The 15,552-nt window shown below is 57.3% G+C and overlaps 2 protein-coding genes across 2 annotated transcripts in view; both read left to right on the forward strand.

The window, feature by feature from the left end:
- LOC112613848 overlaps positions 1-3,050 on the forward strand; it is a 194,008-nt gene extending 190,958 nt beyond the window's left edge. Inside the window, exons 3-4 of the mRNA XM_025369730.1 lie at positions 2,045-2,225; positions 3,037-3,050. Coding sequence (XP_025225515.1) covers positions 2,045-2,225; positions 3,037-3,050 — 195 coding nt within the window. The remainder of the gene's footprint in view (positions 1-2,044; positions 2,226-3,036) is intronic.
- Positions 3,051-14,786: 11,736 nt separating this feature from the next.
- The window catches only part of GSE1 (Gse1 coiled-coil protein), a 297,677-nt gene continuing 296,911 nt past the window's right edge, over positions 14,787-15,552 (forward strand). The window contains exon 1 of the mRNA XM_025369673.1: positions 14,787-15,222. Within this exon, the coding sequence (XP_025225458.1) occupies positions 15,108-15,222 (115 nt within the window). The 5' untranslated portion in view covers positions 14,787-15,107. The remainder of the gene's footprint in view (positions 15,223-15,552) is intronic.

Here is a 15,552-nt window from a genome sequence, read left to right on the forward strand (position 1 = left end):
TATTTTATTTTATTTTTTTTTTTTGAGACGGAGTCTCGATCTGTCGCCCAGGCTGGAGTGCAGTGGCTGGATCTCAGCTCACTGCAAGCTCCGCCTCCCAGGTTTACACCATTCTCCTGCCTCAGCCTCCCGAGTAGCTGGAACTACAGGCGCCTGCCACCTCGCCCGGCTAGTTTTTTTACATTTTTTAGTAGAGACGGGGTTTCACTGTGTTAGCCAGTCTGGTCTTGATCTCCTGACCTTGTGATCCGCCCGTCTCGGCCTCCCAAAGTGCTGGGATTACAGGCTTGAGCCACCGTGCCCGGCCTGGTATATTTTATGACAATTTTAAAGATTATAGAAAAGTGGCCGGACGCGGTGGCTCACGCCTGTAATCCCAGCACTCTGGGAGGCAGAGGTGGGCGGATCACTTGAGGTCAGGAGTTTGAATAGTGAAACCCCATCTCTACTAAAAAAAACAGAGTTAGCTGGGCATGGTGGCGGACACCTGTCATCCCAGCTACTCTGGAGGCTGAGGCAGGGGAATCGCTTGAACACAGGAAGTGGAGGTTGCAGTGAGCTGAGATCACACTATTGCACTCCAGCCTGGGTGATAGAGCGAGACTCCATCTCAAAAAGTTAAAAATAAAACAAAAAATAAAGATTACAAAAAAGTGAGGGCTGTGGGAATGGGATGACCCCCTGCAGTGTGGATGGAGATTAACCGTGTTCATCCTTATAGTTATAACTGGTAGTTATTCCAAGTTCCATGCAGAGCTAGGGACAGGTAGGCCCTTAGTAACGGGCAGTTGGCGTCATCGCCGTCAGCATCCCCATCATCGTCGTCGGCATGGTAGTTCTTGCTCCCCTCGGGACCAATGAGCCCAGGTGCACACAGCAGGGTGGAGAATTCCTGCAAAAGTGCCCTGAGGCCCAGGGCCGCACCCTTGCAGTCCTGGTCCTCGCTCGGGTGGGCTCCCTTGTCAGGGGGCAGCACCTGGGGAAGGACACAGCCGTGAATGGTCAGTGGCCAGTGTTGCCTGCTCCCAGGGGGGTCGCACCACTTCTGTGCTCCCTTTGACTCCCCTTGACGCAGGGACCTAGAAGAAATACCTGTGTTAGTAAAGCCACAGGTGAGACTCCGGCCAGCTTGTGGCGTAGAGCTGGTCACCAGGACGTGCACCAGAGCAGGTGCCACCCCACCTGTCCTCCTGCAAGAACTCAAGACATCACAATCACAGCCTTCCTGTGTCCATTTTTAAAATGTATTTGTTTGTTTTTGTAAAGATGGGGTCTCCCTATGTTGCCCAGGCTGCTCTGGAACTCTTAGGTTCAAGTCATCCTCCTGCCTCAGCCTCCCAAAGTGCTGGGATTACAGGCGGGAGCCATCGTGCCTGGCCCTGTATCCGGGTTGTCATGTTGTAATCGAGGCACTCCCGTTGCTCAGAGAGGTGAGGGTCCTGTCTGCTGCTCCCCTGCTGGTAATAACAGCTCAGGATCATACCAGGTGCCCAGCGGCCCAATCTGGAAGAGCATCCTCGGCGGGGAGTCGGATGAGGGCCTTTTCCTGATTTGCAGGATGCGGCTGAGATGGTCTGCCCAGGTCTCTGAGCCAAGTGCCAGGCCCCAGGGGGTCTCTGGGCAAGGACCACAGAATAAACCTTGTCCCCACCACCACTAGGGGACAGGACAAGGCTGGACCTTTGGGCTCAGCCTCAGGCTGCCTCTTAGATGCTTCTGGGCTCCCTGCAGTGCTGGCCAGCTGCCACAAGGGCTCCAGAAGCTCCAGTTTTGGACGGCCAAGCAGATGGGACTGTATGGAACCCCAGCAGCAGGGGTCCAGCCTGGTGTCACCTAGGCCGGGCTTGCTGGGCGGGGAAGACACTGTCACCAGCCTTACTGAGGACCTGCTCTGCCGTTGCCCCGAGCCAGCCAGTCTGAGTCCCTGATGCCAAGGCCAGGCCATTGTTAGGGAGGAATGGCACCTACAGCCGGAGAGTCCATTCATGTGTCATCCCCTGCAGGCGTGGCCCAGGCTCACCATGTCCACCTCTTTTCCTTTCAGGCTGTTTGTGGATCTCTGGAAGCATCTACAGCCACCCACCCTCCCACCCGGGAGTCTGAGCCCCGGCCAGGTGCCCCCACGGAGACCCTGCCCAGAGGCCCCAGGATGGCCCAGGAGCTGAGGCCAGTACAGTGTCTGCAAAGCAGCCGGGAGGAGGATGGACCAGACCTCGCCGGTGCAGGTAGATGCCAGCTCTTTTTGTATCTCTGGGTACTGGGCTGGGATGCGGTTGTCCCAGCAGGGATGGGGACTCCAAGAGCTGAGTTCAGAGACAGTTCCGCCTCGTGTCCTCGACATCCTAGGGGAGAGACCGGGTGCGGGGTCTCCCTTACCGGAGTTTGGATTTTCTGTTCCGTGCTCCTTAGGGCTCCCAAATCGTGGTTTCATCAACATCCCTGGTTCTCGATACCCTCTCCTGCTGTGCTTCCGGGCTGCCTTTGTTTATCTATTTACCTTTGCACTCTCCTGTCTTCATTCATTCATTCATTTAAAAACAAGATGTAACGGATATTCTTGAGTCCAGAGGGGGTCGTTTCTGGGTTTTTGCGGATGTCAACGCGCTGTGTCCCGGGCGCACGTGTGTGGATCTCTCAGGCTGGGCCACAAGGAGCCAGGCCACTGTGTGCGGGACGATGGCGCCGCCGTCTTCCCTCTCCCACTCCCTCCAGCCACAGACGCGCTGTGGACAACACCCCCACCCCAAGGCGTCCTCAGACATCTCCCGAGGGCTTCTGCACGGTGCTTCCCTGAGGCAAGGCGAGGCTGTGCCCTCCTTGGTTAATTGCCGTGTGTGGAACCCTGAGGCTTTGGCTGCTGGGCCTTGGGGCCTGGGCCAGGTGAGACCCTTTGGCTGGGCTTGGACATTTGGTGACCTCCATGATGCGTTTTTATGGCCCCGTCCTGAAGCCACCCCTTAGGCCATAGGTTCGTCAGCAAGACCCTCCAGAGGGCTGTGGTCAAGGCTCTGTCCCGCCCCCATCACTGCCCTACAGGATGGGAGACTTGAGACCCCCAGCCCAGCCCGCCCCGGGAGCCAACCACAGTGAGGGCAGTGGGTCCAAAGCACCGCATGTTATTGGGCCGAGATGGAGACGAGATGAGCAGACAGGGGACTGCTGGGGGCCCGGGGACAGCTGGCCCATCCCCCAAGCTCTGGACTTTGATCTGGGACCTCCATCTGCAGGACAACCCCAATACCGACCTGTTTCTCATGTGGTAGGCTCAGGTGGAGGGAAGGGACTGGCCAGGGACTTTAGGGTCACTGAGCCCTCTGAAGGGCTTCCAGACACTGGCAGGTAAGGACAGGGTGGTCAGGCCACAAAGCAGGCCAGGCAGGGACTACTGCCCCACCCTGTCTGAGGACCTGCTCTGCTGTTGCCTTGAGCCAGCTAAACAGAGTTCCTGATCACAGAGGCCAGGCCATTGTCAGGGAGGAATGGTTAAGGGCCTTGGACAAGTGAGTTTCCCTGCTCCATGCCTCAGTTTCCTCATTTGGGAAATGGGAAGAAAGCTAATGGGAGTGTCTGGCTCACGGGGCAGGTATGGGGATTAACTCAGCCAGGACCCGAGCGTGTTTGTGATAGGCCTTGGTACCCTCAGTGTTCAGGGTGCAGGCTGGAACCAGTGAGTTGGGATTTGTTTGTGATTTCTGATGCTCAGCTCTGGTGGCAGCTCAGGCTGGGTCCACACTCACCTGTCACTCAGGACGTCCCCAGGGGAGGCTCAGTCAGAGGAGGACACCAGTGTTCCCCTGTGCCTGGGGTAGTCCGGGTGCCCCTGTTTGGCGATGCATCCTCCCGGGCCTGGGGGCTCACGGGTCAGTGGAGGGCCCCGAGGAGGAGGCAGCTTGCCTGGTTCTCACCGTTTCTCTCCCACAGCTTTGGGCAGAGTCCTGCCACAGGAGAGGCCTTAGGAAACCAGAGTCCTCCGGAGCAGAACAAGGCCCAGATGGACTCCTAGGCGGAGTTTGGCTGTGGTTGGGGGAGCAGGCCCATCCACTTCTTATCTGAGGGACCTTTGGCAAATTAATGAGTCATCCTGAGCCTCTGTCCTCACGTCTGTAAGTGGGAGCCATGATAGTAGGTGTTAGTAGAGCTTTCGTGGCAGCCATGTGAGCTGATGCTTCTAAGATGCTTGAAGAGGTCTGGACACCGAGGAAGAACCAAGTCCGCCTTTTCCCCACTCATGTCAGGACACATGTCCTCCTCCGTCAGTGAAACAGTGTCCTGCAGGCCAGAGAGGCTGAGCAATCTGCCTCCACTCACCCAGCACTGAGCGAGGGGGATGGGGCTTGAACCCTGAAGTCTGGCTCCCGCACCAAACTCACCCGGGCACACCAGGCTGCTTCCCTGAGTGCTGGGAGGCTGAGGAGTTTGAGACCGGCCTGGGCCACCCCCAGTTGAAACTCTGTCTCTACAAAAATACAAAATTTAGCTGGGCATGGTGGCATGTACCTGTGGTCCCAGCTACTCGAGTGGCTGAGGTGGGGGGATCACTTGATTCCAGGAGGTTGAGGCGGCTGCAATGAGCCGTGATTGTGCCACCACACCCCAGCCTAGGCAACAGAGCAAGACTCCGTCTCAAAAATATTTGTTTTAATTTAAAAAAAAAGTTTAAAACTAATTCAGGAGTTTTCAGAGTGACATTTCCAAAAGGAGCCCTTTTTGGAGACCTTTGGGGATGTGACCTGGGTCACATCTGAGTCCCTGGGACCTGGTCACTCCTGAGTCCCTGGTCCCAGTGGCCACCAGGTCCCTGGAAAGAACCTGTCTCATCAGCAGGTCCTTGCTGTGACTCATTGTGTAACAGCGAGGGAAGTTGGGGGCGAGGGCCTGAGAGTCTGGTGGTGCCAAGAAGGGTGCAGAGGTTGTGGAGGATCCCCGTGAGTGTCCCTGCAACAAGGGCTGACCTGGCAAGCCAGGAGCCCCTGCCCTGTGGCCGGGAAGGGGCAGGTAGGGCGGGGCCAGGGCACGAACCTGCGTCTGCCAGCTGCTCCTTGTCAGGCTGCTGCCAAGTCCGGGCAGTTCCCCAGCTAGAGACCCACCAAGAGCGTGTCCCGCAGTCAGGCCCCACCTGGGCAGCCACTGCTGCTCAGAAACGTGACAGTGACTAATGGTTTATTACACACCTGCCACCTCTCATCCGGCAGGCGGGCGGGCGCAGTCTCCCGGGCCCAGCTGTGCACTGCCAGCTGGGCGGTGGGGCGGGTGCAGGGGGAGGGGGCACGTCCAGACACGCAGACGCACGAGACAGACACAGACACAGCACATACACGCAAACACACACAGAGGAAAGCAGGCACTCAGAGACATAGCCCACATACACGGCATAGGCACGAGCGCACGCATAGGCCACACACACGCACACACACACGCACACACGCGCACACATACACACACACACAGGAAAGCAGGCACTCAGAGACATAGCCCACATACACGGCATAGGCACGAGCGCACGCATAGGCCACACACACGCACACACACACACACACACACACACGCACAGGAAAGCAGGCACTCGGAGACAGCCCACAGACACGGCATAGGCACGGGTGCACGTGTAGGCCACACACACACACAGATATGCAGACACACGGGCAGACCCAGCACATACGCAGATACACACAAAGAAACCCGTGACGCACACACACCTGCATAGATTTTTCCCAAGCACACGATATACACGTGGATATACAGACTCACAGGCACAGGGCCATATACAGGCAGACACAGAGCCTGTCTGCACCGCACACATACCACACACAGCCACACACACAGAAGCCAAACATCCTCACACAGGTGGATACACACACAGACTCACAAACACATATGCAGTACACACATGGATACATACACACAGTCCCCCCACACAGGTACAGAGACACACAGAGACAGGCACAGACCCCCCACACACACAGGTACACACAGGCATCAAGATTGTCTCACACACACACGTAAGCACACACCACAGAAACACACACAGGAGACACATTCCAAATGCCCATCCCCACCACAGCCCCGTCTCCCTCTTCCCAGGCCACGGCCCCGGGGGCACTGACGCTCTTTGCCCTCTCTGTCTCTCTGGCGCCTGACATGGTGGTCCCACCCTGGCACTGGCTGGGGCAGGGGCCTTTCCCAGCGGTGGGGGTGGCCAGGGCAGATGGAGGAACTGTAACCGCCCAGGGCAGTCCATTTCTGACCCCCACTTCCCTGGAAATGCCTTGTGTGTGGGGACAGCAGCTTTTGCCAGGGAAAGGAAGCAGGTAGAGGAGGAGCCTGTGCTGAGCTGGGACCTGGGCCGAGTCCCCCAGGGAAGCACATGGCCGTCAGCTGCCTTGGTCTCCCCCAGAGGCAGGGGTTGTGTCTGTTGTGGAAGGCGGTGATGAGTTTTGGTAACACTGGGTTCCCTGCTGTCCCAGACTCCCAGGCCAGCCCACAGAGCTTATCAGACTTGTGTCACTACGGTCGGATGGGGCTACCGCCGTGTCCAGAGTGGGGCCACTCCCGGGCAAAGGCTCCTGGTGGCTGGCCAGGCTCTTACCTTGTGGGCAGCTTTGGTTCCCAGGTGTTGCATTTGCAGTGGCCGTCTGGGAAGTGGCCTCTTGCTGGCTGCGGGGAGCACAGCTCCAGGACTGGGGACTCGGCCCTTCTGTGAAGGCCTTGGGGACCCCTGGGGCTGGGATTCCTCTGGCAGGCAAGGCCCAAATGGACTGAGCAGGCATCTCCAGCTGCTGGGAGAAGGGTGCAACCGAAACCTTGTGATGTGTGTCCTTCCCTCTTGGGGCGGGCGAGCACTCCAGCTCATCTCTTTCCAGTACTCTTCGGCCTTTAGTCAAATGAAGACCCATGTCTCATGTGCCATCGCGTGCAGTATAGAATCTATTGAGAGGACACTGCTAATTTATCACCAGCGGATGGGAACAGGCTTCCCTAGAACAAGTATCTGTGTGTTGCCTGCAGCCGCCTTGGGAGAGAAGCAGCACTGGTTGGTGATAGGAGGGAGGGGCTTGGACTCAGGTCCAAGTTTCTAAGTCCTAGCATTGCTACTTCCCGGCCACGGAGCCTTCTCAAGGTTCAGGACCTTTCCTGGGCTCTGCTGCTCTGACTACTGAATAGGCATGGTAAAAATAAAATCCTTCTGGTAGCATGGTGTCAGTGATACTGGATGAACACTGAGAAGGCACTGAGGGCTGCCATGCAGGGCTGTGCAGCGTGCACACTGCACAACTCCAGGAGGCGTCCACACACAGCAGAGGAAGGAGGGAGTGAGGGTAATCAAGAGAATGAAAGCACTGAGCTGTTTTCCCACCAGAGGGTGCAGTTGCAAAAGCCTGATTTTCCCATGCGGTGCCTCAGTTTACCCATAGGTACTGTCACCACCAGTTGCCCTCTGTTGGCCACCTGAGGAAAGGAAAACCAGCCTCTCCCTGTGGTCTGGGACAGTGGGTGGGGCAGGGGAGAAGAGGAGGGGGCTGACAGGGTGGGTGGGAGCTACTGGAGAAGACATAGCGTGCCCTCCGTCTCTAGCCTCTGGGCCGGCCAGAAGGTCTCTTCCCTCTGCCTGCTCTTGTGACTTTTGCCTTGCCAGCCACCATGGCAAGGGCTTACTTAGGAAGAGGTCTGTGTTCGTTTCCCATGGCGGCTGTGACAATACCACAAACTTAGTGGCTTAAAACAACACTCATTACTCTTACATGCACACATAGTTCTTACAGTGCTGGAGGTCAGAAGTCTACTGTGGGTTTCACTGTGCAAAAATCCCAGTGTGGGCAGGGTCTGTTCCTTCTGGGATCTCCGGGGGAGAATCTGTTCTATGCCTTCTGCAGCTTCCTTGACTGGAGGCCACCCACATTCCTTGATTTGCGGCCCTCCCTCCACCTTCCAATCCAACAACGCAGCATCTCTCGGACCCTGCTTCTGGGTCGCACCTCCTTCTCGCTCCTCTTCTCCTGCCTCCCTCTCCTACTTAGAAGGCCCCTGTGACTGCACTGGGCCCACATGGCTAATCCAGGCCCATCTCCCGTCTCAAGGTCAGCTGGTTAGCAACCTTAATCCCCCTTTCCGAGGTAAGGTGGCGCATGCACAGGCTTCAGGGATTGGGATGTAGACATCTTTGGAGCTTATGCTTAGCCTGCAGCCACAGCGTTTATAAAGTCAGCTGCATTAGTCAGGGCAGGCACCCCCGGTGCTGTAACAGACAGTCCCGGGGTTCACGGTGGGTCTTCCTGATTGGGTGACTCAGGATCCCGGATTCTCTTCAAGCCATGGTCTCTGCTTCCTCGGGACTTCCAGAGTGCCCTGATGTCCCATCACCAGCGGGCACAGGGAACAGATACAGGAGCACCCCAGATGCTCTCCCGCTGTGGCCTTGAGGTGACGTGTGCCATTCCTGCCCACTTCCCACTGGCCTGGACCAGCTCATGCCCCACCTAGATTCAAGGGGAGCAGAACAGCAGCCACTCCCCAGCAGCACTGTCCCCGGCAGAAGGGGCCGAGCCCTGCGATTCTGCTAGTCAGTTCATCCACGGTTCCACGATCCCTGAGATGGCATGGGTTGGAGGCTGTCTGCGCACTGCCCAGGCGCTTCCCAGTTCTGCACGCCCTCCGTGGTTCCTGTGTACTGTGGTTCTGAGGCAGCCCCTGGCTGTCTTCGAGGCTGTCTTTGAAGGACTGTCCTCAGGTCCCTGCAGCTGCTCTGTAGGACGGGCCGGGAGCTCTCATCTTCGGGGCAGCCCTTTGCAATCAGTGACTGGCAACTGTGGGGTGGGAAGCCCCTTACTTCTGGAGAGAGGAGCTGCCCACCCTCCAGAGCTCCCCTGGGACAGGGCTGGGGTCCGGGCTCTGTCTGAAGTCACCCTTGCATCCTCACACCCGCCCCCAGTCTCCCCGGGAGCCCAGCCTTAGAGATCACGGCATCCTGTTCTCCCTGTCTGTTTCTGAGAAACCCGCCTGAGATAGCACGTGCCCAGGGCCATGGCCTCAGCCCTGTCTGTGCAGACAGCACCTCAGACGCACTCCTCCTGCACTCTGCCTCCACCTTCACTCTCCTCTTTTCCCGGCGGAGAAAGGGGCAGCTGGTTCACCTGGCTCCTCCCAGAAGGTCAAGTTGGGAACACGAAAGAAGGAAGCCAGCAGAAGGCAAGTACAGACAGGCTCATTTCAGAGTGTAGCCTTGGGGTTCAACCCCTCAACCTGCAGCTGAGGATCTCTTGGAGCCCGGGGAGCACCCCTGGGGACCACATTCAGTAGATGGAACCACAGGGCTGTAAGGGTGCGTCCATGTGCGTTGCCTAGAAGGTGAAGGTTTGTAGAAAGCAAAGGTTTGTAGAAGGTGCAGGTTTATAGTAGCCTACAACGACTTCATTTCCACTGTCTCTTGTCTAGCCTTGTGTTGAAATCAGTTATTCGTTGGGACTGACTAGGCTGTGGATGGCTTTTGGTGTGCACATCTGGACTCCCTCTCCCGGAGTTCAAAACCTGGCTGTGCTCCTTTGGAGCTTCTGCTGTGTGGCAGATAGCTGCCCTGTGCCTCAGTTTCCCCATGTGTAAAATGGGGATGATGGGGTTTCAAGAATCAGATGCTTGCCTGGCACATGGGAATGTGTGAGCTGGGCCTGCCCTGGCAGCGAGAGAGAGCTGGTGACCACCAGAAACCCTGGCCCTGGGACGGCTTTTGTCTCTTTTTTGTTGGGCAAATGGGCTCCCAGCCGGGCTCGGGCCTCCATCGCCAGGAAGGCGGGACTGTGCTTGGGTACTTGGCTCTGGCCTCCAGAAGTCCTTGGCAAGCCTTGCCTGTAGCGGCTCCGGTGCCGAGTGCTTTGACACCAGGCGCTCCCAGAGCTCTGCCCCCACTGCCAAGCGGCAGCTGCTCCGGAGGGCATGGGGGGGCTGGATTTGGCTGCAGCTTCTCCAGCTCTGCACAGGAGCCCCCCCCTTCCCTGGCCCTTCTGCAGCATGACTGCCTCCTGGCTCCTGTCACCCGCTCTGTCTCAGTCTCTCTTCATAGGTTTCCAGCTGAGCTGGGATCCATAGTCTGTTTCCCTCTCCGCGACCAATCTATTTATCTTCTCGGGAACTTCTTGTAATGCTGGGAGTGCAGAGCTTGCAAGTCGGGGCAGGAAGCTTTAGAAGCCCAGGCAGCCTTGAGAGGCTGCTTGTAAGTGGATCTCTCCCCAGGAGCCTCTTGGAATATTTAGCAGGGACTTACCCATGCTGGGTCTAGAGACCCTCCCGCCCCTCTGCTTCCTGCTCTCCTACTTACTGGGATCTGGTTTCCCTCAGCTGGTTCCCTTGCTAGCGTGTGACTCTGTGTGTCTGTCTGTGACTGGTTTAGATTTGTGTGAAATAAAAAAGAAAAGAGAATTTAACTTGGGAAGTTGAAAAAACAATAAACCAAGCATTGAAAAAAAGCAGATCTTTATAACTGGCAAAATTGCTGTTTAGAGGGTCTGTTTACCCTAAACTGGAATTCCTTTCCCAATAAGTTGGTGATAAAGATTTTAGATGGAAAAGCCGAGACTGGCTGAGTAGCAAGAGTGGCTGTTCTGGAGCTCAGGGTGGGGCGTCCCAGGGGCAGTGCCAGGGACCCCAGGGACACAGCCATGTCACCAGGCACAGACCGTCTCTGCAGGGGCCACCATGCATTGGCCCGCCTGGCCACCACGCTGCCGTGGCCTCTGCCCACTCACTGTCCTTCATTCCCCTTCACCGGTCCAAGCTGATAAACAAATGTCGCCGGGGACCTCGGCTGGTCCGTTTGGCACCACTGTGGGTTTACACGGTTTGAAGAGTGCCACCCTTGCCCTCACCCATGACCTTCTAAGTGGGAGCAGACACCACAGGAGAGCTGGGGATGTCTCCTGGCTTGCGACTTCACCACAGCTCCGATCTGACCGAGCTCTGATTGTCTACCGGCACGGCACGTCCGTCTCTGCCGCTACCATGCCGTATGTGTGCCTTTGTTCACAAGTGTTCATTGAGCATCACCTGTGTGCCAAAGATCATGCTGGGCACGGGGGCACAGCAGGGCACACAGCAGACACAACCCCTGCCCCGAGAGCTTTCGTTCAAAAGGAAGGCAGATAACTCCCAAATGAGCAGGTAAAGGAGTGATGCCGGGTGGTGGGAGGGCTGTGAAGAAACTGGCAGGGGACACAGAGACCTGAGGTCGTGGCTTTAAACGGGTGGTCACAGAGGCCTAAGGCGGTGGCATCTGGCAGAGAGTTCCAGGCCAAGCAAAGAGCATGTGCAAGGGCCCTGAGGCAGCCAGTGCCTGGCATGCTTACCCTCACCATGAAGGCAGGGACCGTGGTTCCCTGTCCTCGTGATCTCTCGAGTGTGTGGTACAGTGCACATAATAGGTGTTCAGTAAACTTCTGTTGAGTGAATGCCGGCTTTTAAGTCAGCTGTTGCTGGGAGACATGACCAGGGGAGGGGAAATGTAAAGAGGAAATAAGATTCTTTTTTTTCTTTTTTTTTCTTTTTTTGAGATGGAGTTTCACTCTTGTTGCCCAGGCTGGAGTGCAATGGCGCGATCTTGGCTCACTGCAACCTCTGCCTCTTGGGTTCAAGTGATTCTCCTGCCTCAGCCTCCCAAGTAGCTGGGATTACAGGCATGCGCCACCAAGCCCGCCTAATTGTGTTTTGTATTTTTAGTAGAGACGGGGTTTCTCCATGTTGGTCGGGCTAATCTCTAACTCTCGACCTCAGGTGATCCACCCACCTGAGCCTCCCAAAGTGCTGGGATTACAGGCGTGAGCCACCGGAAATTAAGATTCTTCCAAGCACGGAGGGTGCACATCTTCCCAAGTTTCCTGGGTCAAGAGCTGATGTTCCAAGCAGGTTCTTACTGCATTCCAGAAGTTTCATTCTCTCTCCAGGGCCCAGGGTGGAGTTGATCTTCTGGCCTGTCTGGGCAGAACTCTTTGTGCTGGGAGAGTTCTGAAGGCCACTGGAGCATCAGGGGAGAGCCTTGGCTCTCCTGCCGCCTGTTTCACAACGGATTAGATCAGCCCTAAATGCCTTCTCTGAAAGATACAGCTCCCACAAGGCACGGTGGCTCACGCCTGTAATCCCAGCTCTTTGGGAGGCTGAGGCAGGAGGATCACTTGAGCCCAAGAGTTGGAGATCAACCTGGGCAACATAGTGAGACCACATCTCTACAAAAAACTTAAAAATTAGCTGGATATGGTTGTCCATGCCTGTAGTCCCAGCTACTCAGGAGGCTGAGGCTGGAGGATTGCTTGAGCCCGGGAGTTCGAGGCTGCAGTGAGCCATGCTTGCATCACTGTACTCCAGCCTGAGCGACAGAGTGAGACCCTGTCACTAAAAAAACTAAACTAAACTAAAATTCCATTTGAAATGATGACAAAGTTTAAAATAAAATTCCAGCAGCTGTAGACCACCCTGTTTTCCCTAGGGGGCTTCCCAGACTGATTAGTTTGGGGTCAAGGGTACTTCACGGTCACCCGGGTGTGATGGGTCCTCCTCCCTAGGGCATGGATGGTTCTGGGAGGGCTGCAGGCTCCCTGGGTTGAGCACATGGAGCGGGTCCTGACCAAGCAGCTGCTGTGAGTCGGGTGCTATGTCTGGGAACAGCACTCTTCCTAGTCATATTATTTCTGTGTTGCTGTAAGAAGTCACCGTGGACTTGGTGGCTTAAACCAAAAGCTTATTTCCTTACAGTTCTGGAGGTCAGAGCCCTGACTCGGGTCTCACGAGGCTGAATTCAAGGTGTAGGCAGGACTGGCTCCTCCTGGAGGCTCTAGGGGAGAATCTGTTCCCTCGTCTTTTCCCACTTCTAGGAGCCGTTTCATCTCCTACATCGTTCTAACCTCTTGCTGCTGCCTTTTTTTTGAGACAGGATCTCACTCTGTGGCCCAGGCTGGAGTGCAGTGGCACGATCACGGCTCACTGCAACCTTGACCTCGCTGGTCTCAAGCGATCCTCCCACTTCAGCCTGCCAAGTAGCTGGGATTACAGGCATGCGACACCATGCCTGCTTAATTTTTGTATTTTTGTAGAGATGGGGTCTCACTCTGTTGCACAGGCTGGTCTCAAAATCCTGGCTTCAAGCAGCCCTCCCTCTTTGGCTTCCCCAAGTGTTGGGATTACAGGTGTGAGCCCCTACTTGCTCCTGTTCTCACATCTCCCACCACCCACTCCTGCCTCCCTTACAAGGACCCTGTGACCCCATTAGATGCCCCTCAGCACCCTGGACAGTCCAGGATACTCTCCCCATCTCGAGATTCATACTCATGTCTGCAAAGTCCCTTCTGCCATAGAAGGTGACATTTTCTTTTTTTTTTTTTTTTTTTTTTTTTTGAGACAGAGTCTCGCGCTGTCGCCCAGGCTGGAGTGCAGGGGCCGGATCTCAGCTCACTGCAAGCTCCGCCTCCCGGGTTCACGCCATTCTCCGGCCTCAGCCTCCCGAGTAGCTGGGACTACAGGCGCTGCCACCTCGCCCGGCTATTTTTTGTATTTCTTAGTAGAGACGGGGTTTCACCGTGTTAGCCAGGATGGTCTCGATCTCCTGACCTCGTGATCCGCCCATCTCGGCCTCCCAAAGTGCTGGGATTACAGGCTTGAGCCACCGCGCCCGGCCAGAAGGTGACATTTTCATAGACGCCGGGGATTAGATGTGGACGTCTTTTGGGGCTGTTATGCAACCTGACACATTCTCCCTGGCTGGGCAGAGCTGGCTGAGCCTTTGGGGCGTGGTGTCCATGCTCACGATTAGTCATTTATTGAGCGCCGAATGTGTGCCAGGCACAGTTGTAGGTGCTTTGCTGGGACTGGTCCCTCAGCCTAACAGTCATTCTGCAGGGGCAGACTGGGCCCCACGGCCTGGTTCAGCCCCAGGGGTGCATTCTGCGTCATCCCGGGTCAGTCCCCTCCTTGGGAACACGGGGCTGATGATGGAGCCTCCTTGAGAGGGTGGCCTCAGTTAGTAACTCCTGAGTTTAAAGCTGGGAAGGCAGCCCTCCAGGTAGTCCCTGCGCCACCCTGGCAGGGCAGGGGCTGGATCCTGGCCGGACCCAGGAGGTTCTGGGTGCAGTTTAGCGTTCTCCCAGAAGGTGGCGCAGTGAAACCCTGGATGCACAGCCAAAACCAAACCCTGGGGCTGCCTCCACCCTGTCCCTGGGCACTGGGAAGGGCACTCACCCTAGAGACCCAGCCAGCCTCTGCTCCTCCCCTAGCCTCTGAGCAACGCACCCCAGCAGATGGCCAACCGACCCCACCTTCCAGTGCACTGGGCATCCCTCTGCCCCTGCCTGCCCCTAAAGCAGCTAAGCCATGGTGCTCACCTCTGGTCACTGCTCAACCCATCTATCCCCAAATACACTAAGATGGGCTCTCACAAGACGCAGAGAACACAGCACGGGGCAACCCAGGAGGGCTCCATTGAGGAGGCAGCACTGCTTGAACTGGGCACCCAGACCCGAGTAGGGCAAAGGAGGCCCCTCAGGGGAGAAGCACCTGAAGATGGATACAGCAATGATGGTGGGCTTCCTCCTTTCCCCTCCCTCTTCTCTTCCCTCCCTCCTTCTCTCCCTCCCTCCCATGAGGACGGCTGCTTCTGCCTGGAGTGAGTTCCTAGGCCACCACCCAGGGCTGGGCACTGCGGGAGGCCTGGGGTGGGAACTCAGTGTGTGCCGCTGGAGAACTCTGCGAGCCCATGGGTGTGACCTGGGCGGGATATCACTCTGTGTGACCCCCTTTGGGAACTGGGTTTTCTCTGCTGCCCACGGAGTTGACAGGGAAGCCAGGAAGTGGCCGCCGCAGCTCCCAGCTCCCGCTACTCTCTGAGCTGGCCTGGCTCCTGTGTACAGCTTGCAGCGGCCTGTGCCAGGGTGGGGCGGAGGCTGGGAGGGCAGGAGGAGGGCCTGCGCCCGGCGGCGGCTGGCTGTGGCGTGCTCCACGCCCTCGCGCTCTTCTCGGGAGTTTGCGCCCCACACGGAGCTGTGGGCCTGGGCCGGGAGGGAGCCGGAGGCGTCCTCTTCTCCTCCCGCCTCGCTGCTCCGCCCCCCTCGTTCCTTCCCCAGGCCAAGGGGAGCTGACTGATGACCGAGGCCACCGCTGCTCCTCGGGCTGCCCGGCCAGGGCAGGGGGGCCAGGGGCTGGGCCAGGCAGTGCTTATGGACCAGAAGAGCCCCAAGTGGAAAGTGCTCCTTCCGGGTGAGTCCCCAGGGATGGCCCCACCCAGCGCCCTGGAGGAGCCGGGCGCAGGTCTTCGGACAGCGCCCAGACTTCCAGGACAGAAGACTGAGATAGGAAGGAGGGACAGAGGGCCGAGCTGTGGCTCGGTGAGGGTGCGCGTCCTGGCTGCAGGGGCTGCGTGGGTGCAGATGTGGAGCGTGAGTGCTGGACCACGGGACAGGGACCTCAGGGACAGGCATAATGGCCCCAGTCTGAGCCCCAGTGCCCAGGCGCTGGTGTTAGGATTCTAAGGGGGCGTGGCAGGGCCTTGAGGCCACAGCTGACAGCCCTTTGGGCACTCCCTGGGCA

The sequence above is a fragment of the Theropithecus gelada genome, chromosome 20 (genome assembly GCF_003255815.1).
Source record: "Theropithecus gelada isolate Dixy chromosome 20, Tgel_1.0, whole genome shotgun sequence".
NCBI lineage: Eukaryota > Metazoa > Chordata > Mammalia > Primates > Cercopithecidae > Theropithecus > Theropithecus gelada.